This window comes from Lygodium microphyllum, chromosome 2, assembly GCF_053477565.2.
Source record: "Lygodium microphyllum isolate KBCC chromosome 2, Lygodium_microphyllum_v1.1.10, whole genome shotgun sequence".
Lineage (NCBI taxonomy): Eukaryota > Viridiplantae > Streptophyta > Polypodiopsida > Schizaeales > Lygodiaceae > Lygodium > Lygodium microphyllum.
In genome coordinates, this window is record NC_141136.1 from 117366775 (window position 1) to 117390545 (window position 23771).

At 40.3% G+C, this 23771-nt stretch overlaps 1 protein-coding gene across 1 annotated transcript; it reads right to left on the minus strand.

Annotated features, from left to right (window-relative positions):
• Nucleotides 1–17503: 17503 nt before the first annotated feature.
• On the minus strand, nt 17504–19111 carry LOC148040224 (lectin-like protein At1g53070). The gene has a single exon (XM_087697751.1). The coding sequence runs from the start codon at nt 18981–18983 to the stop codon at nt 17670–17672; it is 1314 nt and encodes a 437-aa protein (XP_087553877.1). The 5' UTR covers nt 18984–19111; the 3' UTR covers nt 17504–17669.
• Nucleotides 19112–23771: the final 4660 nt, after the last annotated feature.

Below are 23771 nucleotides of genomic sequence, written 5' to 3' on the forward strand. Positions count from 1 at the left end.
GGTGGACTTGTGATGGCGGATCTTATATGGTTATGTCAACTCTTCCATGACCTTGTTAAGGAAATGAGTACCTCGGTCACTTACATATCGAGGGGACTATCAAAACGGGTGATAATGTTTTCATACATGAATAGGGCTACATTGTTACCATCATCCTGCTTCTTCAGAGCTTTAGCTTCACACCACTTTGTGAGATAATCCGTTCATACTAGGATGTATATGTTCTGCTTCCATCTAGTGGGTGGATCAATAGGACCCACACAATCAATCCCCCACTTCTCGAATGGTTTTAGGGGAAGGATAGGTTGCAGTGGCATGGCACTAGCCTTGGTGGGTTTCTCCATTCGCTGACAAGCATCTCATCTCTTGCAGTAGTCATAGGCATCCTTGTGGAGGGTCAGCGCCACCAGTATCCTGCGACTAGCAGAGCCTTTCTGGATGTTGCTTCTTGTGGAAAGTGTCCACCACGTGGTTCATTATGGCATGCTTTCAATACTATGCCGATTTTGTCTCTTGCAACACAACTTCACAACACTTCATCTTTGCCTTTCTTGTACAGTGCACCGCCTAGCAAGGTGTAGGGGGCTGATTCCAACAAAAGCTTCTTCTTCTCATGGATCGAGATGCCAGGGAAATACTATTGAGTTTCCAGGAGGTTGGCTATGTCTGCATACCAAGGAGTTACATTCTCAACCCAGAATAAGGAAGCATCATGGAGTTCTTGATCATCATGTTCCTCTTCTGCAGTTTGAGGGATCCGTGACACATGATCGGCTAGGACATGGAAATGGCCAAGCTTAGTGACCACTTCAAAATCAAACTCCTGGAACAGGAGCAACCATCTCATCATTTGTCCTTTGACATCTTCTTTGTTCATCAGGAAGGACAGTGCTTCATGGTCCACATAGAACTTGAAATGAGTCAACAGTAGATAGTGTCAAAACTTCTCCAATGCAAACACCATTACTAAGCACTCAAGATCTGTCCACTGTGTAGTTCTGTTCTCTATTAGTGACCTTTCGGCTTGCATAATATATTGGTTGATCCAACTTGGAAGAACCCTTCTGACATAGGACAGTGCCTAGCCCTTTGACCGATACATCTATGTGAACATGGAACTCCTTTGTCCAATCAGGAGGTTGTAAGATGGGTGCACTGATGAGGCACTTGTTTAGGGTATTGAAGGCTTCTTCGTAGTCATCAGTCCAAAGGAAATCCTCATCTTTTCTTAGGAGCTTGTGCAGAGGGGCTGCCTAGGTTGCAAAATGTGTAATAAATCTTCCGTAGTAGCCCAAATGGCCAAGAAATCCTCTCAATTGCTTGAGGTTTGTTGGTACTAGAACCAGTGTCCTCGTTCTGAATAGATGACTCATTTGTCTATTGAGATTGTTGGAAGGGTATCAGAGCTTTTTTTGCTTCTGTGTGAGTGGTGATTTCTTTTGGACTTAGGGATTCATCTTCAAAGGATGCATCTAGGAATGTCACATAGCACGGACCTTCTATAAGCCATGGCTCTGATGGCTTTGGCTTCTGTTGACAAGGAGCATCATTATCATCTTTTCTCCAAAATGAATGGTCAAGGCAACAAGAGCCACTGGTAAACTTAATTTTTATACATTTGATCCATTGCTTATGCAAATTCTGCATACTTTATGATCCATTGATCAATCCAAATGGAACCATGGTCATTCCATCCAACACCCCAAGTTCTTCGACCTGTGAGGTCTCTGTAGGGACATCAACAAGATCGTGTGCCATTAGAGGAACTTCTTCAACTGCACTTTCAAAACCTGCTTCTTTTTCTTCCTCATCATTTTCATCCTCTTTCTCTAGAGGCTCTACCTCTGTTTTTTACTCTGCTTCTATCTTTGTGGCTGCCATGTAACAGGGAGAATAGTACATCCATGCTTCTATTTCGTTGTTAAAGGTGATTTTAGAAGTCAATTCGAGTTGAAGCTGGAGGTATTCTCCCATGGACAAAGACTTTTATTCTCTCGGTAGTTGGCTTACAGTGCCCACTGTTAGGGGCTGTGCCTTTGTTTTCTTGGGAAAGATTTGTTTGATAGCCTCTTCGTCTCTTGATGTACCATCTATGACTTCATTGGAATAGTCTATTATGATTTTGATGGACGTAGATGCATTGCCTTTTTGCGATCCATACAATTTTAACACCACTTTATTGGGTCCTCTGCCTAGGGTTAGGGTTCCTTTTTGAACCAGTCTGTCCTTGCTCTTGCTTCAAAAAGCAAAGGTCTTCCCAACAACAGAGAGTATGAGGTCCCATAAGAATTTGATTTGACCACCAAATATGATAGCCAATAGTCTCTTCCTGCAAGGGTTGTTTTTACGTATGGGAGGATGCCCAACAGTTTGATTCTACTTTGGTCTGCCAATTTGATAAGCCACTGTGCACATTGAATTCCTTGCAAACCTAGATCCTTTATTGTCACATCCGTCATTATGTTTACTGATGAGCCTCCATCAATCAATGCATCTGAAATAAAGCATCCTTCTATCCATACACTAATCTTTGGGGTTCCAGAATCGAGGAAGGCATTAGCCACATCCACTTCCTTCATAGGTTCTGAGACTCTGTTGGACTTTTTTGTTATTGGGAAAGCAATCCTTAGTCCGCATCTTCTTGTCAAGATGCTTTTGAATCTTTTTCGACAACTAGGAGACAGCATCAGCAAATGTCGGAATGTTAGGTTTAGTTTAAAGGTGTCTAGGTCTTTGACCAAATCATACTCTTTAATAAGATCCATAGGTTTTTCCAATTGACTGGGAAATGGGGCCACGCCCACTTTTATCTTTCCTTTTTCTTCCAAGAGTGGCAACATCTACGCTTCTTCTTTGTGAGGAGGTACTTTTGCATCCTCTATTTCCTAGACCTCTGGTCCTATCTCTGTAGCTCTCTATGGCTCTATAGTGCTCTGTACTTCCTTATTTTGGATTGCATTATTATGTTTTTCTTGAGGGAGGTTGAACTTCACAATCTTGGCAGAAGGAACGTTCTCTTTTGGAACTGCGGGTTCTCCTTTCTTTGCTCGCGTTATTGCGACCACTTCCAATTCCACCAAATTGGAAGCAGGTTCTTGGGTCTTCTATTGGGTATTAGAAGTAGATTTCACAGGGGCTGGACTTAGACAATCTTTTAGAGTATGGCCTTCTCCTTTGCATTGACTGCATAAGGGCTTGTAATCCACAAATCTTCTAGGGTTTGGACAATGCGATGAGATATGACCCTTTTCTCCACATCTGTAACATTCCACCTCTTATCTCTGACCACTGCAACAAACAGACTATCGTCCTCTATAACTTTGAGAGGGAAACCTTCTTGGACCGAAATTAGGACCAAGCTCCCTAGGCTTTGGTCCAATATAATGCATTGTTATTTTGGATTCTAGCAAGTTGAATCTTGCGTTTTCATCTTTCTGTTATCGTTCGTGCATCTTTTTTAGAGAGCAAATATCCTCTGTATGGTTCTTCCTCAAACAATATGAACAGAAGGCTCCAGGAATGGTTGGTTTTCGGGTACATTCAATGGCTAAATGTCCCGCTTGATGGCACTTCCCATACCATGTATTTGAACGCATCACATCTCTCCCTCCTCCCACAGGAGTGGATATATTGGTGGTATTCACCTTCAGTGTCTATAGCTGCTCTATAATTCAAACATCCATAAGCTCTCTCTTGATACTTGCCACTGAATTAGATATGTAGTCCTTCATATTTTCACCTCCTGAAGTACTTGTAGTAGGGTTTTGGAAAGCTTCTGTAATTACTGCGTACATTGGTTGGGTTGATCCAAGAGATCCTCTGCTCTGGTTCTGATTCAAAGCTCCTATTGAGACTTGGGGTTGTTGATTCTAGTGGGTAGGGTTCCACTGTTGTTGAGTCACCATTGGAGGAACTATTTGAGGCCACTATTATTGTGGTTGAACTATCATTTGAGGCATTGTCCTTTGATGCTACTGTGGATTAGGTGCATTGTACTACGACACTGTTTGCATCTGGGGATAGGGATAGGGACTTGTCCTTGGGACTACATTTGGTGGGTATGCCATTCTTGGCATGGGAGGAGGTAAGACTCCCCTTCCTAGAGTCATTGACAGCCTTGCTTCAACTTCGTCATATAGTCTTGCACCTTCCACTGCAGCTTGCAGGTTGCCTGGTCTTCTCAATTCCACAAACTTGCAAACTTCTAGTTATAGGCCTCTAAGAAACACTCCTTTATGGATGCCTTCATCCAAATGATGGTTGATCCATCTCTTTAGGATGGATTCTATTAATGAGACATAAGCTTCTACTCTTTCTCCAGAGGATTGTCTTAGGTTCATGAACTCCTCTCGCATCCTCTCTTCAAAACCTTCACACCTGAATTAAGTAACGAATGTCAACTTCAGGTCATCCCATGTGCCAAAAGTTCCTACAGCTTGTCTCTCATACCATTGAAATGCTATGCCCTTGAAAGTGGCGAGGAAGATTACTAACCAATGCTCAGGAGTTCTGGTATTGTTAGCCACACATGCTACCATAAACTTTGCTACATGAAGATCGGGGTCTTCATTGTACTCTCCCTTAAAATTTGGCAATGGGACTACATTTGCTGGCATGTCATCAATATTTCTAGGACTAATCTGACTAGGAAGGGAACCTTGAATGGCCATGGGGACTTTTGTAAAGAGTGATTTTAAGGCATCAAAGGAGGCTTCCGCGCAAGCTCATTCTTAGCCTTGATTCTTGCCTTCTCTCTTATCACATACCTCTGGACTCGTTCTAGCGCTTGCCTCTTGATTGTGTCATTCATCAGGGGGTTGGCTCTAACCAATTGGTCCATACTCAACGGAAAAGAATCAAAGGGTCTTCAATCTCTAGAGGACTCTCTGGCCAACATCTCTTGATTGTGTCATTCATCAGGGGGTTGGCTCCAACCAATTGGTCCGTACTCAACGGAATAGAATCAAAGGGGCTTCAATCTCTAGAGGACTCTCTGGCCAACATCTCTTCTACTTCCTTCTTTTCAACATCTCTAAATTCAGCTTTCAAACCACTACAGAGGGAGAAATATTCCGTTCTGAAAGTATCAAAACTCATTCTTCTTAGGATCGTTGTTGTGCCATCATTATAATAATGCCATATTCCGAGTGTTTCAACAATGTATGTTGTGAAAAACACTCAGTCTCAGTGGGTTGCTAATTGAACAAACAGGAGGTTGTCAGTGCACCAAGCATCCCACATATCTTGTTGTTGAGCATCCACGAACAAATTCCAACTCTTTTCTTTCTTGTTTTTGTGAACCTCCACAAACCACGACTCCTGAAGCTTCTTCACGATCTCCCACTTGATGATGTCTGGAAACGTCTCAATGAATTTCAAATCTTCCATGGATGGTCATTCTCTCTGTTTCTACTATTCATTTTGTTCCCAAACAATTTACCACCAAGATGCACGTCTCTATTGCTTCAACAGGAAAAGGAAATAGTCCATCACATAGAGCTTGCATCATGATGGTAATATGTTTCTGCCATTGTGGGATGAGCTTGTAGAAAGTGGCTTTGGCAATAAGAATCTCTAACTGTTTAGTGGAAGAAGGAACTTTGCAAGCATCCATTGAATTTTCTTCTTCTTGATTCTAATCTAATAATATCCCGACTGAAGATCAATCTTAGAAAAGATATTTTCTCCTTGTAGACGATCAAGAAGCTCATCTATCCTCCGGATTGGGTACTTATTCTTTACTGTCACCTGGTTTAGCCCTCGGTAGTCGATACAAAGACGGAGAGTTCCATCTGGGGCTCCCCATAGTGAACTACTTAGCCGGATATACCCTTGTTCTAGCAGTTGCTTGAGTTGCTCTTTTAGTTTGATGGCTTCAGGAATAGACATTTTGTAAGGTGTCTTTGGCACTAGAGCGGCTCCTGGAACAAGTTTGATCTCATGATCAACTTCTCTTTCCAGAGGTAACTCAGTTAGCTCTTCAAGAAATATGTTGGTGTATTCTTTTAACCAAGATGGTTCTTCTTCTGCATGACCATGTTGATTTATCTGGTTAAGCTTGATCAAGTAAACAGGTAATCCTTTCTTCAAGCCTTTCACAATTAAGAAGCTTTTGCTAATTGAACTTTAGGTTTCCATGTTTCACCTTGTGTAGTTGCTATTTCACCATTCAAATCCTGAAATGTGAGTTGACCTTCTCCACAATGGATAAGCATCATTGGGAATCAACCAATCCATTCCTAGTAAACATTCATAGACTCCTAAGTTCATTACTCTGAACCTCATACTTGAAAGGTTTTCTCCTAGGTTAAACTCTACCTTGGCAGTTTGCTGTGTAGAAAGTACTTCCTTTCCATTTTCTAATTCCACAAGCAGCTTTGATGCATTTACTGTATCTATTCCTATCTTCTTAGCACAGTTGGGTGAAATAAATGAGTGTGTACTTCCACAATCAATCAAAACTTTAAATGATTTACCTTGGTGACTAGTCGATGTCTGTATTACCGAATATTGACAATTTGGTCCTTTCCTGTGGAATGTAGCATGAACAGTTGCCCTTTCAATATCTTCTTCCATAGTAGGGTCTTCCTCCTTATTAGTCTCTTTTAGGGTAATATTTGATATTCTTCCTCTTGCCATAGCTACTTGACCACGGCCTTGGGCAGCTCTGCCTTGACCTCGAAATTGGCCTTGGTGATGGTTCTTACCAAGCTTTGGACAATCTCTCCTGAAATGTCCTATATCATTACAGTGGAAGCACCGAAGACCATCCCTGTTTCCCTGGGTAGGAACAAAATTTCCAATTGCGTTGGATTTTTTCTTCTTCTTTTGTCCTTGGTAAAATTGGCCTTGGGTTATTTTTGCTTGACCTTTGAATCCTCCTTTGTTCTGGTTATTGTAGCTCCAAAACTTATTGTTGTTAGGCTTTGATTGTACTTCCCGCACAATAGGAGTAGCTCGAATCAAAGCATCTTGGAGGTATATGGGACGCATTGATTCAAAACGAGTGTTCAGAGAATAATTTAGCCCATTGCAGAACTTGGACACTTGTTGAACAGTATCCATGGGGGATGCATATTTAAGAAGAGAAACAAACTTGGAGTAGTATGCTTCCAAGGTCAGTCCCATTTGCTTCAAACTGAAGAACTCATTCATGTTTTGGTTGCGATAAGCTAGAGGTAAATACCTTCCTCTTACCGCTTCTTTCAGCAAATCCCAAGTAATGGTATTTTCAAGGACACCTTGATTGTTGAGATATCGAGCTCCACTGGTGATACGCCAGGGTGACCGTTGTGTATTTATGTCACCGACTTGTCAGTTGCAGACGCGGTTGGTACACCGCCCATGAATAATAGCTACATGATAGCTATCCTTATCTACTCTAGTTCGTGGCTCAGTTAGTATGCCACCTTAGTTAGTTGAGTTTGGTTTGAGACCCATATATAGGGTTCTTCTATTTCTTTGTACTTGAGTTCTTTTGGCTTATACAACTAAGAAGAGGAAAACTATTTTTCAGCCTCCACCCTTGCATGTCTTCCCCCATTGTGCAAGCAAGAAAGCTTCAAGCGAGACTCCTTCCTTCTCTCCCACAATCTTGACATGGTATCAGAGCCTTGTTCGTGGTAAGGAGCTCAAGAAAGCAAGCTAAGCTCGCGGTGTTCTGGTAAGAGGAGCAGTGTTGCTTTCATTTTCTGTTTTGGGAGTAGATCTCTGCATGTAGCACAGCCGGAAAGTGCAAGAGTGTATTGTCTCAGGTTGAGACGCCCTTCACGGTGAAGCAAGAGGGCGCTATATGCTGCGGGCAAGGGCTTTAGCCCTTGGCGACCTTGTTTTTTTTATTTGAGGCCATTTCAGGGCCTGTTTTGGAGGCGGAAGTTCTCTGCACGCACTCAGAAAAAGGCCCAGTTTTATGCTGTGCAGCCACTGTTCTACAGGTCGGTGAAAAGTTACTGTAGAAATTGCATCGTATGCTTGTGCGCAGAGACATTGGGAGTTACAGAATCATCCCTGTTGCCTGTTGATGCAAAATCGTCACTAGGAAGTGATTGTGTGGTCAAATACCACTTTTGCCAGTTTTGCAGATTTTCCCTTGTGAGGGTGAAGCTGTGTTTTTTGCAGTGACAGAATTTTTTGCAGTGTTCTGTAATGGCATCTGATTCTCTTTCACAGATTGTCACTGAAAAGCTTGACAAGAATAACTTCCAAGCATGGAAGTTTAGAATGATGAATTTCCTTATGGGAAAAGGATATTGGAAATTTGTTGCAGGAAATGAAGAAGAACTAGTTCTTCCTGATGTTCCCAATCAACAGCAAATGCAGGCATTTAAAACATGGCATGAGAGAGCCAGGAAAGTTATGTACTGGCTGTCTATCAGCATTTCAGACTCTATGATTGTGCATATTCAGGATGCAAGTACGCCAAAGGAGGCATGGGATACTTTGTCAAAAATGTATAGCACAAATACGCAAGCCAGGAAAATGCAGCTCAAGCAAGAGTTGCATAATGTGCAAAGAGAAAATATGAGCATCAATGACTACCACATGAAAGTGAAGAAGATTGCAGATACACTTGCTTCCATCGGGTCGCCAGTGGAAGATGATGATTTAGTTTCTGTGACCTTGAATGGTCTAGGAAAGGATTATGCACAGTTTCGGACATCCATTTCAGTTCGTGAAAGATTTCCTGATTTTGAGGAGCTGATTGCTCTTCTAATTTCTGAGGAGCAAAGAAATGGTGGTGCATCTTCTTCAGGAGGAACTTCAAAAGAAGCTATCTTCTACTCAAATGCTGGAAGAGGTAGAGGCAGAGGTAGAGGAGGCCGATTTGGAGGCCGTGGCAGAAATCAGAATATGCAGCAAACTCAAGAAAACCAGTCCTATGGAGGAGGACGTGGTAACTCTAGAGGCAGGGGGAGCCAAAGAGGTCGTGGTGGATGGCAAAGAGGTCAAAATGCAAACAGTAATGTTGAATGCTACTAATGTGGTAAAATGGGTCATATGGCTAAAGACTGCTATAAAAAGCAGAATGACATCATGAATGGAAAACTGCAACAAGGGAATTATGCATCTTCTAGCAGACAGGGTGATGACAGAAATGAGCATTTGTTCATGGTGCAGCACATGAACAATTCTGTGACAAGTGCAGAAGAAAGCAATGATGTATGGTATGTTGACTCAGGTGCATCAAACCACATGACAGGTCATGCAGAATGGATGGAGGATGCAAGGAAAATGGAAAAACCAGGATTTGTGGAGACTGGTGATGATACTGCACATCCTATTGTGCAGATTGGAAAATTCCCCTTGTCTATGCAGGATGGGAAAAAGAAATACATGTCCGATGTATTTTATGTCCCGAATATCACCAAGAATCTGGTTTCTATCGGTCGAATGGTTGAGTAGGGCTTGCAGGTCAGATTTAATCCTCATGGATGCTTTGTTGAGGATATGAAAAATAAAGGTCGCTTGATAGCAAAAGGAAAGAAGAAGGGCAGAATGTTTACGTTGGATGCAGACATGTCTGAATTGAGTGCAGCAATGTTTGCACATGGAACCGGTGTAGTTGCAGATATTGATATATGGCATAAACGCATTGGTCATGTTAATGTACAGCGACTTAAATCAATGCAGGTCCAAAATATTGTTGCAGGATTGCCAAAATTCAAGGTTGCAGAAATGCATAAGGTATGTGAAGCCTGTCAGTTTGGAAAACAGGTAAGGAAACCATTTCCTAGACATGTTCAAGAGAGTGAGAAGCCATTGGAATTAATCCACTCTGATGTGTGGACTACTAAAGCTGCATCTCTTGGAGGCTGTCATTATTTTGTCACTTTTATTGATGACTATAGCAGAAAAGTTTGGGTGTATTTTATGAAAAAGAAAAGTGAAGTTTCTGGGCATTTCAAAACCCTTAAAGCTATGGCTGAAAAAGAAATAGGTCTGCAAATAAAATGCCTAAGGTCAGATGGAGGGGGAGAGTACCTCTCAAATGAGTTTGCAAAGTTCTTGCAGAAGCATGGCATAAAGCAGCAATATTCATGCAGTTATACCCCACAACAAAATGGAATTGCAGAAAGGAAAAACAGGCATATTGGAGAGGTATCTCGTGCCATGCTCAATGAAAAAGACTTGCCAGATTTTTATTGGGCTGAAGCAATTGCTACAGCAGTCTACATAATGAACAGGACTCCCACTGCAGCAATACATGGAATGACTCCAGAGGAGAGGTATACTGGTAGGAAACCAGATATTTCTCATTTGAAAATTTTTTGTTGCATTGCCTATGTACATGTGCCAGATGAGTTGAGATCCAAGTTGGATCCAAAAGCTGAGAAGTGCATCTTTATTGGTTACTCTCTGCAGCAAAAAGGGTATAGATGCTATAACCCTTCTACTCGTAAGTTTACAGTGAGCACAGATGTTGTTTTTTATGAGATGAGTAGCTGGTATAAACCAGTAAATGTGATTGATGATGTAGATGCACAAAATGGTAATGCTGCACAAAATTCACAGCAGCAATCACAAAATATTAGTGGACCTGGAGCGTCCTCTAGTAGTGGTTCACATTCTTCACCATGGACAGGCAGATTGAGATCAGGAGAATCTTCTCAAAGTAATGCAGATAGTGGTATGCAGGTATCACGAAAAGGAAAAGAGAAGGTTGATCAGTCCATGTTTGATGTGAATGCAGGTCACTCTTATGTGGATGGTGAATCCAGTGGCTCAGAACAGAGCATTGATGATGAGTTGGGTATTCCTTCTATTGTTACACCTGGAGTAAGGAAGACCAGGGATGTTTTGAGAGCACCTGGGAGTGAACCTACTTTGCGCAGGTCTACGAGAGCTAGGTATCCTGTGGATAGGCTGAAATATGATGGATTTACAGCCATTCACTATGCATATATGGTCAAAGTGATACAGGAACCAGAACCCACATCTTTTTAGCAAGCCATGGGAAAAGAAAAATGGAAAAAAGTCATGGATGAAGAAATGGATGCCTTGGAAGCAAATGCTACATGGGAGTTAGTACCTTTGCCTAAAGGTAAGAATGCAATTGGCTGTAAGTGGGTTTATAAGGTGAAGCACAATGCAGATGGTTCTGTGAACAGATACAAGGCAAGATTAGTAGTCAAGGGGTATGCACAAACATATGGCATTGACTATGAAGAAACATTCAGTCCAGTTGCAAGGATGGCAACTGTAAGAGCAGTCATTGCTATGGCTGCATCAAAGGGATGGTCTTTACATCAGATGGATGTAAAGAATGCCTTCTTGCATGGTGATTTGCAAGAAGAGGTCTATATGGAGCAGCCACCAGGTTATGTGCATGCTGTTCATCCTGAGTTTGTTTGCAGGTTGAAGAAAGCCTTGTATGGCTTGAAGCAAGCACCTAGAGCATGGTCTAACAAGATAGGACAGTATCTTGTCACTATTGGCTTTCAGATTTTCAAGGCAGATTTCTCACTTTATGTGAGAAAAACAGAGAAAGGTATTATGCTACTTGTCATTTATGTTGATGATTTGATTATGACAGGTGACAGTGATGAAGGTATCCTTCATGTGAAAATGCTATTGAAGCAGAAGTTTGAGATGAAGGATTTGGGAGAGCTGCGTTATTTCTTGGGCATTGAGGTGATTAGATCACCAAGTGGGATACAGCTCTTGCAGAGGCAGTATGGATTGGACATGCTGTCCAAATATGGGATGACAGGCTGTAAGCCTATTTCAGTTCCTTTGGAGCAGAATGTGAAGCTGAGCACAGATGCAGGTGAGCTTCTAGAAGACCCTACTATGTACAGACGCATAGTAGGAAGTTTGATTTATATGACTATTACCAGGCCAGATTTGAGCTATGATGTTGGATTGGTAAGTCAGTTTATGCAGGCTCCAAGGAAACCACATTTGGATGCGGCTAGACGCATACTCAGGTATGTGAAGTCCACATTGCAGTATGGACTATTTTATGAGACTAGGGTTCAGATATAGTTGCATGGATACACTGATGCTGATTGGGCTGGTAGTATTTCTGATAGACGATCTACCAGTGGATATGTGTTCTCTTTTGGGAGTGCTGCAGTCACTTGGAGCAGCAAGAAACAGCCTACAGTTGCCTTGTCGAGCACAGAGGCTGAGTACAGGGGTGCAGCAATGGCTGCATGTGAGGTAGCTTGGTTGCATAAGCTACTTTATGATATGCATCAGTCTACAGATGGACCAGTTGTCATTTATTGTGATAACATGAGTAGTATACACTTGGCAAATAACCCAGTCTATCATGCTAGAACAAAGCACATTGAGGTGCATTATCACTATGTGCGAGAGAGGGTTTTACTAGGTCTTATTGATCTAGTTTATGTCAGCACAGAGGATCAGGTAGCTGACATATTCACGAAGGCATTGGGCGCAGAGAAGCTGCGCAAGTTCAGAGACCTGCTTGGTGTGCAGGAATTGGGATTGAGCTCGAGGGGGAGTGTTGAGATATCGAGCTCCACTCGTGATACGCCAGGGTGACCGTTGTGTATTTATGTCACCGACTTGTCAGTTGCAGATGCGGTTGGTACACCGCCCATGAATAATAGCTACATGATAGCTATCCTTATCTACTCTAGTTCGTGGCTCAGTTAGTATGCCACCTTAGTTAGTTGAGTTTGGTTTGAGACCCATATATAGGGTTCTTCTATTTCTTTGTACTTGAGTTCTTTTGGCTTACACAACTAAGAAGAGGAAAACTGTTTTTCAACCTCCACCCTTGCGTGTCTTCCCCCATTGTACAAGCAAGAAAGCTTCAAGCGAGACTCCTTCCTTCTCTCCCACAATCTTGACATTGATCTCGGCACCACTGCTTCCACCAAAGTCGAGCTTTGCTAACTAATTTAGCTTAGCTATCATGGCTTGGTTGGCTGGGATAGTTCCAGTATCAGTAAAATAATCCTCCATAGATTCGATCAAAATCTATACATCGGCTTTCAGATTTTCGGCTTTCCCGTCAAACTCCAGAGGTTTGACTTGCTTCAAAATATTCCTTTTCTCTTGAGCTTCGTTGGGAATTATTGTGGGTGTGGAAAATTTTCAACAATTCGTAAATTAAATTTTACAAAGTCTATATAGTGTCAATAATAGAGTTAAATACTCAAATTATCTCTTGCTTAGTTTATTGAAACAGCTCTCAAATAAAACTCTCTTCCCATGTTAAAGTTAAATTGCAATTTCAGAGGTCTCAAGAAAAAAAAAAGGTTGCATTATTTCTTTGATTGATAAAGTATCAATCAATCTTTTATTACAATGGATGTATAAGGCAATCAGATGGAAAGAAATACATTATTCAGATGGCTCATAGGCTCATCTTATTTTCTTTCAGGAAAGGATTCCCTACTACAATCTAAGTATGACACCCTAATACATTCTTTATGAAGTAACTTGGATTCGGAGAGTAGATATCTAGGAATCTATATTTTTTAGGGAGTTCAGGAAATCTATTTTTTTTGTAGTTGCAACGGCTAGAGCGACCTATGTCTTTGATTCTCTCAGCCGGAAGGATCTTCGTAACTTTCCCATAGATATACTGGTTTAGTTTGATCTTCTTGCCTCTAGTATACAGGGTTGACTTTACACTCGCCTCATAAAATAGATAGATCTTGACAACTTTAAGATCTTCCATCCATTTTACCCTTTTCAAATTATTTTGAAGATAAGCTAGACAGCTTGCATCGATAATGCAATATCCTCATCCACCGCCTTTCACGATATAGAGGCGAGGGATTGTACAACTGATCTAGTACCCGCATTATCTGAATTCTCTAGGAAAAACTGGATGAATGCATAGCTAACATAAACATTACTCAAAAGATCGAGAATCACTTCCAAGATTCGTTACTCTACCATAATTCAAAACATACATTAATAAAGAGAAGAAAACATGTCCTAGGCTATGCTTAGAAAAAATATTTATCTTAAGCTTACATCATAATCTATACTAACGTGTGCTCTGATACCAACTGTGAGGTGTCCACTAGACTCAATCCACAATACACATTTTAGTAGTCCATCAGTAGGTTTCCTGAAAATGATGCCGCCCGGTGCTCCCTTGGAACATCATGGGCTTTGTCACTTAGGCCCTACTGAGTCTATTTCACAACGGGAGAGTTCCGGCCGGACCTACTAGGATCGACCTGAAGATTTGGGTTCCTAAAATCGGATGGATCTCCTAGCAGCTAGCTAGCATCAGTAATTTTGAGTCCCAATTTTAGAGGATTACTCAATCTGAAGCGGACTTGCCATTGCACTTGGTTCAAAGAGAATGGGAGACGGAGGGGAGTGCAGTAAGTACAACCCTCATGCCCATAAGGCAAAATCCCATTCCATCCCCTCTAAAACAATGTAAGTCCATTCTACCTAACGACTAGTTGGTGGTCAATTTACCGCCTTCCTATTTCTATTGCCGATTTAGAAAAGCTCCCAGCTAACCGAGACCACCCTACCATTCGACGGACCCATCGGGGGTTAGGCCCACCTCTTTCCTCTGATGATGGGTCATCTTTAGTTTTTTAATTACCTACAACACAATTATTGAAACATATACAACCTATTTCCTTAATTAGTCCATTAAGTCACAGGTTCCTTCACATAATTTATCTCACCAACATTCATACAATTTGAACAGTAAAGCAACTTTTTTATTATATTGGAAGCTTATTACAATTTTCATCTTTCCGTCCTAGCAGAAGATACACAAAATTCCATAAGGATATTCTGTCCACCAAGATTCAACTCTCATAACTAGTATTCAGGGTTTCAGGATCCCATCCATGGGTTTTTCACTTCGTCGCTTTGGAACCATCGTCTACGAGTGGTTCGAGAGATAGGGAAGGTGGAATAGATTTGAGATGAGAGAGCGTAAGAGAATATGGCTTAGTTAAAGATTGAGACAAGGGATTTGAGCTAGCTCTCTTCCTCTCTCTCTCTCTCTCTCTCTCTCTCTCTCTCTCTCTCTCTCTCTCTTCTTCTCGCAGTCTCTTGAAGGAGTATCATTCTTCCTCTCTTTCTCTACCTCTCTCTCGTAGCCTCTTGGAGTCTCTTTATGTCTCCCTAAGTGCCCCCATGCCTCTTATTTATAGTGAATTGGAGAAGAATGGTTGTGGCTAAGAAAATGAGCTCTTTGTGGAGAGGGATCTTGGAAAGATCAGTGATTTGATGCTCATATCATAAATCTGATGGTTCCATTGGCTCTGAAAGGAGGAGTAAAACTCCAAGAAACTTGATTAGAAAGCTCTCAGTTCACTCCTTTTCTTTGTTCCAAGTGTTGTCTACTGCCTTTAGACTGCAATCGCGGCGCACCAATTTTGCTAGTCACTTTTCTTTATTTTTCTTTTTATAAAATTTTAAAACTCACACATCGCTTATCTTTTGTTTAAATGACATCAAGCTCTAGAAATCTCCATCTCTCTCCATCTCTCTCTCTCTCTCTCTCTCTCTCTCTCTCTCTCTCTCTCTCTCTCTCTTAAAAGGATAATATCTAAAATATTCTAGTCTTGTCCAAAAGTCTAATATTTTTAGACCATCCTTACTATGCACATTAACATTAGTGATTAATATAGCTCATCTCTCTTGTTCACGTTATAATTTCCATGAAAGATGGCTACGGTCCTTGTTAATTCATAAAAAGATCGAGTTATGACTCGATTTTATTTATTTATTTATTTATTTATTTATTTTTAATGTTAGTTAGTTATTAATATTAGTTAATTTTTTTACTTTAGTTAGTAACCTTACTAGCTTATTAATTAACTAACTTTTAAACTAACCAACTTGTATTGCCTGGAAATATTACACACAACTAAATACCTAAGGGTACCGATCTATCAAATGATAGTTGGTAGCATGATAAGAGTCTCACAAATGTAGCTATTAAGCTCATTGTGGCAACTACAAGTCTATCTTGTGAGAACAAACAAACCACATGAATCTAATAGTATCACAATGTAACTACCAATCAAAGTGGAATCTACGAGTCTACCCAGTGAAAACCATCTAACCACACACAACCATAGTGTAGCTACTATTCTAGCTAATGGATAATAATCTAAATAATTGTACCTACTAGTATCCCAAAGGTAACTACTAATCTTTTCATGGTAGGTACAAGGAAATTCAATAAGTAACAATTTACTTAGTGGTGGCAAATACAACTCTCAAAAAGTTACTAATATTAGACTAGTACCTACCAATATTAGACTAATAGCTACCTTACAAATCTTAGGTTTGGTAGCTATGAGTTTCTGACTAGTAGCTACTAGACTCATATGCTAGCTAATGCTAGTTATCAATGCCTCGGATAGTCATTTGGAGCACCTAGCATTAAAGAAGCTATATATTTTATGCTCCTAATTAGCAAACGCAATAGAAACTAACAATTAACTCAATGGAAAAACTAAAGTTAAGATGCATACAAGATTTGATGCATCTAATGTTGAAGATCATCGAAGATTGTATGATATGTGAACTTCTTGTAGAGGTACATCATTATTTTCTAAGAGAAACAAAGACCGCACGACATGTGAAATTCGTTATGTGAACCCAATCTCTCGAGGGGATCAATTATGAATACATGTACGTATACTGTGAGTTCAAAATAAGGGGCTTTTAAAACACCATTTTTATACATTTGTTACATACAACAAGATGTCATATAAAGAGGTTACTTACAAATTGAATAAAAATAAGTTTTGTTTTATTTTTAAAAATCACAAATTAAAATATTTATAAATAAACCACAAACCCACATTGTATAGAAGATATATATGTATATGATGAACCCCCCACTCCTAAGATCCAATACCCATTATATATTATTGCACATGGTAGCGATATGAGAAACAATAAGTGTGATATCCATGATTACAAGGAAACATGAACATGCCAAGTGCATTATCATTCTACATTAGTAAGCCACAAGCACTAAAAGTTTTCTACAAATCAAATGTGGCCATATTAATGGGTGGCACTTTGGGTGGGTGGAGACGTGTGACAAAGTTGTGCTTCTTTTGGCCTACATGCTGCTAACAAAATCCAATAGTGCACATTCAAGCATCTCTTTTTCCTACGTGAAATCATGGTCCTTGATATTTAGGCTTAGCTTCTTTTGATGCCTTGTGCACAACTAGTCCCTACAATGTTTGGATGGGTAGTAACAACCTTTAAACAATATTTCTCAACCCATTCACTTTAAGTGCATCTCAAATATCTCCACTATTTACTACTTTTGCAAAGAATCCATTATGCCCTTCAAGTGCCACATGAGATGATCCAAAAGAAACTAACTCTTTTATCTTGAGGACATTTCATTGTAGCTCAATACATCAAATACTTTGATAAAAAGCCAAAGGGCTTATGTTGTGAAGAATGTTTTTACTATCGAAACACACTCGCTCATCTAAATTATCTTTAGAGCCTTTTCTATTAACTCCAAAAATAGCTGCAGATCACTGCACATAAAACCACCACAAAGTATTTCATATACTATTTGTTTATTCATAGAGGTTTATGTTTTGGGTTGAATTTTACATTGATTGTAGTAAAGTTGCATCCTCTCCACTTAATACAAGTAAAAAGCAGTATATATACATATAAGTCTCATACCGCTATGCAAATAAAGCAGACAAGAAATGTCATCTCTATGCACTAACAGTCGTGCCTTCTTCTGGCTCTTTGGTGGCTACTTGCTGGTAGCCATTACCATCAAGCTTACCTGCAGAGGCCAGCTTCTGGAAGCCATATAAGATGCCAGCATCCTCCACTTGATTATCTCTCATACAGTAGCGACGGATCAAGGCCCATACAACCAGGATGAAAGCAGCAGCAACTGCTCCACAGGCAGCCCCAAGGAGGAGGGATGACAGGATTTCCCAGACGTCATCAAGACTGTCAAACCAGAAGTCATCTTTGTCTACCTCAGGGCGGTGGTGAGGTATGTGCTGCCAATCATCTGGTCTGGGGTCATGGTGCCAGCCTGGAAATCCACCTTCAGGATGGTGGTGATGGTCATCATGGTGATCGTGATCGTGATCATGATCATGATGCCATTCATCATGCTCAGGATGCCAATCACCGTGCCTAAAGTGAGGACCAAACCATCCCGGGCGGCCATGTTTCGGGCCCTTCCACTTCTTTGGAGCAACAGCCTCAAAGCTCCACGAATAGACGATATGCCTCTGAGGAGAATCACCTGTAGATGAGCTAAACCCAACATACATCTCCTCTTTCCACACACCAGAGAGATCCACAGAATGTGACAAAATGGGGTTTTCGGGTCTCTGGCTAGATGACTCGCTCAATCTGACCTCTAACAGGTGCAGAGGCGCATAATAATCGATCCAAGCATACAATCGCAGGCCGCTGTTGAGGCTAAGGCCATCAGAGACCTCCGCAGTGGCAACAGAGACCATACTTTCAATGTCAAGCCCGACATGATTCTCACTTGGATCCTGCACCTCTTGATTCATAGATGTGTCGAATTCAATGGCGATCGTATTAGCAAGGGCTGGGCGGTCTGACGAATCAGGACCAAGGACTCCCGCGGAAAGGCCTAGCCAGGGCCCATTCATTCCCTTGATGTCCTTGGTGGGGGTGATGATGAAGGCGAGGCCGTCCCCACTGTTCGAATCCATGGAGAAAGAGAACGAGGTCGAGAAGGAGGGTGACTTACCGGGCTTGTGCAGGCGGACGGGCTGCGAGTAGAAGAGTCCGCCGACAGTCTGGGGCTGGGAGCCGGAGATCTGAAGGACGGAGCCGCGGACGGCTGCATCGCCGATGAGGGTGAGGTGCTCCAGACCCTGGCTCATGTCAGGGAAGGAGAAGGCCGTGCGGGGGCCATGGCAACGGCGAGCAGATGCGAGGGAGGACGCACAGATGGCAGCAAACGCGATGCTCCAGATCAGAAACAGTGCAGTGGGTTGTTGAACCCTCGCCATGGCCGAGCTTACGATCATTAGACGAGATACTGTATCGACGCTTCACTGATTCTTTGATGAAGGTGTGTAGTCGTATCGACAACTTATACAACCCCAAGGATGTGAAACCCTTTCTGCGATCGGGCTTTGAATCCACCCCTGGAATCCGTCAAGGCTCCGGATGGGAAAGCTCTCTCTGAAATCTGACTTTTTCAAGTGCTTGGAATCCGTGCGCGACTCCCCTCCCTTCGAAGGTTCCTCACGCATGCAAAGTCACGACGCTGAGAACGACAGCTATAAAGACCCCCCAACCCAACAAAAAGAATCACAATAAAGTTTCACATTAACAAACAATTCATTGGTTTTTATTCCTCATTTCTAAGATTAACAACAAAATATCAATTTTAACCATTTTAAAAATATTAAAAATTGAGTGGCTCTCCACAACTTTTGCACTTCACACTCCACCTCTATTTTTCTAAATGCCATTTGATGGTAAAGGTATCAATGGGTATGCCATTTCACACACAGGTTCACTATGGTAGTGATCCTGTTAGGCATAACTGGCCTTCACAGATAGGAAACATGCACATTAGCAGAACATGTAGTATAACGTGTAAGTTCGTATCAAGGAGCCAAAAATTCTTCAATAAGAGAGAAACATAGGTTGACGGAAAAGGGTGTGCTAGCTTAGAAGATTCTATGGAGACAATTACATGATGCAAGTCATTTATATGTCTGGTCTATCAAAGGGCCCAATACACTCAATCAAACTTTGATAAGATTTTGTGGGCAAGCCTTGCATTGCTTAATAAGATATGGTTGCCATTAGCATTGCATGGTAGCATATAACACACTCAAATTTCTTAATAGTTCTCTTCACAAATTTTTCTAGAGATAATCCACTTAGTAAACAAGTGTTGTAGGTAATGATTCATTTGATAAATATGAGTTTACAACTAATTCACAACACAAGTAAGTGAGGCCATAGTAGTCAATTTAATCAATTGAGTAACCACCTTTTGGAGCTACGTTTTTCAATTACAATTCAAACATACACATCTTCCTTTTCAAGAAAATGTTATTTATTATTCCTATATTTCCCTTGTTAAAGTTGATATTGTGGCTCAACGAATTGGGCATTGGACAATTTGAACATCTATAATGTTACGTCATAATGTTAGGATAATGAATATAATCATGAGTATTCAAAAATAAATTAAGACTTAACAAGTGCAAACTAACAAAGGGTTTGACTTCACTATGGAAAAACTATTGGTGCTTCATTTCTAGATTCTCATGTAGTGCTTCACACCAAGAGAAGCATCTCATCCTCAAAGCTCAAAGTTCTTTTCCTAAAATTTTGTATCCTTTTTCTACCACTAAGTTTGGAATTCTTACACTTGGTCTACAAGCCCCATAAGGAACTTACTATATGATTCATGTGTTTCATTCAATCACTTCTAGAGGTTTTGTCTTGCTACTATTGCTTAGCTCAACTTCTTCCCTTTGCTTCTCTTTTTGCTTTTTTGATTTATAAGTAGGGTTAGGATTTTTGGTTTCTTCTCTCTACCTCTTCTCTTTCTTATAGGTGCTTTGTTAGTGTGATCCTTTAGCACCTGGGTTTGGGGCATGTATGCCAATGGGATGATATCTTATAAAGGGATATCCACAGTGAGATAGCTATGACATGAGTCAATACATTGTTATAATTAACAATATTATTGTGTGCCTCTATGCGCTTTAATTTGTTGGAAACTTAGGAGAACCTCATGTGCCTTTGCCAAAGATTCTGTCACATGCTCCAACCGTAGAGCATTCAAGCCTTGATTAACTATGTTTCTTGTTATGGTATCCTCTAATAGTTGTTTTGGGACTTTGGCCATTAGGCTCAATTTCGAGGCCAAACGAACCCTATAAGAATTTGGATTAATTCTTAATCGCATCATGATTGCTTATTTTTCTCTAATTTTAGGGTTGAATTAGCATTAAACAATGGTGGTAGCTCTCTCTTTTCTTTATTTTCCTTTTACTTTCATGTTTAATAACCTTATTCCCAAAGATTTTGGCTAAGATCTTGAAAATTAAGTCACCTTTTCCAAGAAATTTGATTACGACTTCTAGATGCTCATTTTTCAAGTTCTAATTACATTTTAGTTTTGGACTAAAACTTTTCTTATTCTTTCACTTTTTAATGTTCTTTCTAGGTTTTGCATATTATTTTGTTGATTTGTATACTGTATTCTTTTCTTCATTCTCTTTCTCGTCTAAGCGGCGTTCTCTTTCTTTATGTTTGTTCATGCCATTGGAAGAAGCTTGAGATTCCATTTTCATTTGCATTGTTAGCAGTTTTAGAAGTCTTATATTTTTTATGTATTTCTATATCCTATTGAAAGAAGCAAGTTGTGGCAAGCTATTTGAAAGAAGTAAGAAGATTGACAAGGTAATTGGAATGTAAGTATCTTTATAGGTTTAGAAGTCATTTTCATGGTGATAGGCCTTTCTCTTCATCTTTATTCTTATATATTGCTATTGCTATTTTTGCTCTATTGGAAGAGGTTACTTTTATGTATTTGCATGCTCTATTGAAAGAGGCTTATTGTGTCAATAGAATTGAAAGAAGTAAGAAAGTTGTGAAGGTAATTGAGATGCTAATAGTAAGGGATTAAGAAGTCTTTCATTGTGATAGCCTTTTTTCTTCTTTCTTATTATTGCTCTTCTACTTTTTGTGTATTCTTACACTCTATCGAAAAAGGCTTGATGTGCCAATTGGATTGGATGAAGCAAGTAATTTTTCAAGGTAATGGAAATGCTAAAGTAATTCTACTAGTGTTTGCAATTGCATTAGTTTAAGAAGCTACTCACCATAACCATATCCTTCAATGTTGTAGGTCCTTCACTCTCTTTTGCTTTCAAGAAACATGGATAAAGCTCTAATGAAAAAAGAAGAGTCATATTCATATTAGTATGGAAGATGAATATTCCAAATGGAGAGGAAAGAGATAAAGTTTTCAAGGAAAATACTTATTAACTACAATGTGATGTCTTTCTTTGCCCAAGCTTTAATTATTGCTTTCATCAAACTTTTTATAGCCTTTTGAAGTCTAAAAATAGGTTGCATAGTTCTAGCTTTGTCACAAAAGTCCTTTGAAGTTATTGAGCTCCATTCAAACCTTCATATGATCATATGCTATTGAGAAGTCACTTGCCACGTTGGTTTACATTGGCACAAATCTTTCCAGCATTTCTATGTTTTGTTTTTTGGGACATTATCAAAGCTGGAGAGAAATCTTCCATCCTTTGCCCCTTCCATTGGCACAAGGGCTAATACATCAACTAATTTTCTAAATTGTTGTGTATCCTTTTGAAGTTGCACATGGCCCCCATTAAAGCTCTTTCTTGAAATGATTTCTTCACTTTTTTTAATGCATGCATCTAAAAGTGATGTAGGCTTGATAGAGTAAGCATAATTTAAATACAACCTTAGAAGCTCATCAAGAATATAGATATTTGCATGCAATGTATAAATATACACTCTTTCTAATGGAATTTGATGGAGGGCCTCCCAATTTGTATCTTGTAACTCTTGGAGGACATTGCTTTCTAAACATCTGCTTGCACTATTCAAAGTCCTAGCTCGATTGTTCATCTTGTCCCTTTGGATAGGGCAACTCTTATGCTTCTTGTGTAAGACCATGTTATAAAATCCAAGATACACGCTCGACTTTCTTATATACTTAAAATATATATAGTGAATATTATGTTGGCACAGAGAGAGAATAGATGAGAGAAAAGAAAGATGTAGAGAGAGAGGTAGAGAAATTGGCAACACACTAGGGACTTGAAGATGGGCCAGTCCCTCCCCTTGTGGAGTTATATTATTGACAAGGAGCAAGCTCCTCCATTACACATAAGTCAGTTCTTACTTGTAGATCTTGGAAACAAGATCACGGTTCCTTGCACGGTATACAACCGGCTAACACTTGCACAACTTGGAAGTTGGCATATTTTGATCCTTCTTGAGTCTCCTTCTCTCCTACACAATATGTGTAGGGCTCTCCTCTTGGCACTTGATTTCAGCAGAGCTTCCGCAGCACTTGATTTCTATAGGGCTTCTACAGTACTTGCACCTTCTTTTCTCCTCTTGGATACATGCAAAGTGATGCTTCCTTCACCTCTCCCTTACACCCAAGGAGAGCCTCCTCTTTTATAAGCTTTCAAGAGCTTCTCTTCTTGGAGAGAGAGTTGAGTTGATCTTCATGCAAGATGTGGTTGTTTCACTCTACAGCACTAATTTCGAGATATCTCTTTGTGTGTTGTTTGGATGAAAAAACGTCCAACACGAAAGTTATAGATCTCGTTGTTTTCGATAACCTTAGCGGCCCATTTTTAGAGATCATTTTTCTCTTGCGAGATATTTTAAAAATGGATATTCCAAAAAAACAGCTTTTTAAACTGTACTCTTAACTTGTGGTCCATGCAACTACCTTGAGTCATAGATAAGGAGAGTTCATTAGATTGGCTTGGGCCTCAACCTTAAGATTGAATTCCACACAAAATCTTGTGTCATTTTAGACTTTAGAAAGAGAAAATCACCTCTCTCACTTCCAGAGGATCACGTCTCTCGTCTTTCTTAGTGAGAGAATTCCCTCTCTCGTCTTTCTTAATGAAAGAAAAGACCTTAAACCTTGACTTGTAGGGGAGAGGATGACCCCAAATGAATGCAATGCTCATTACACACAAGTAAACATTCCTAGGCATCCCTGGATGCACACATAAATACATATACACAATGCTAATGCACTTCCTCTTCTTAGAACTCAATCC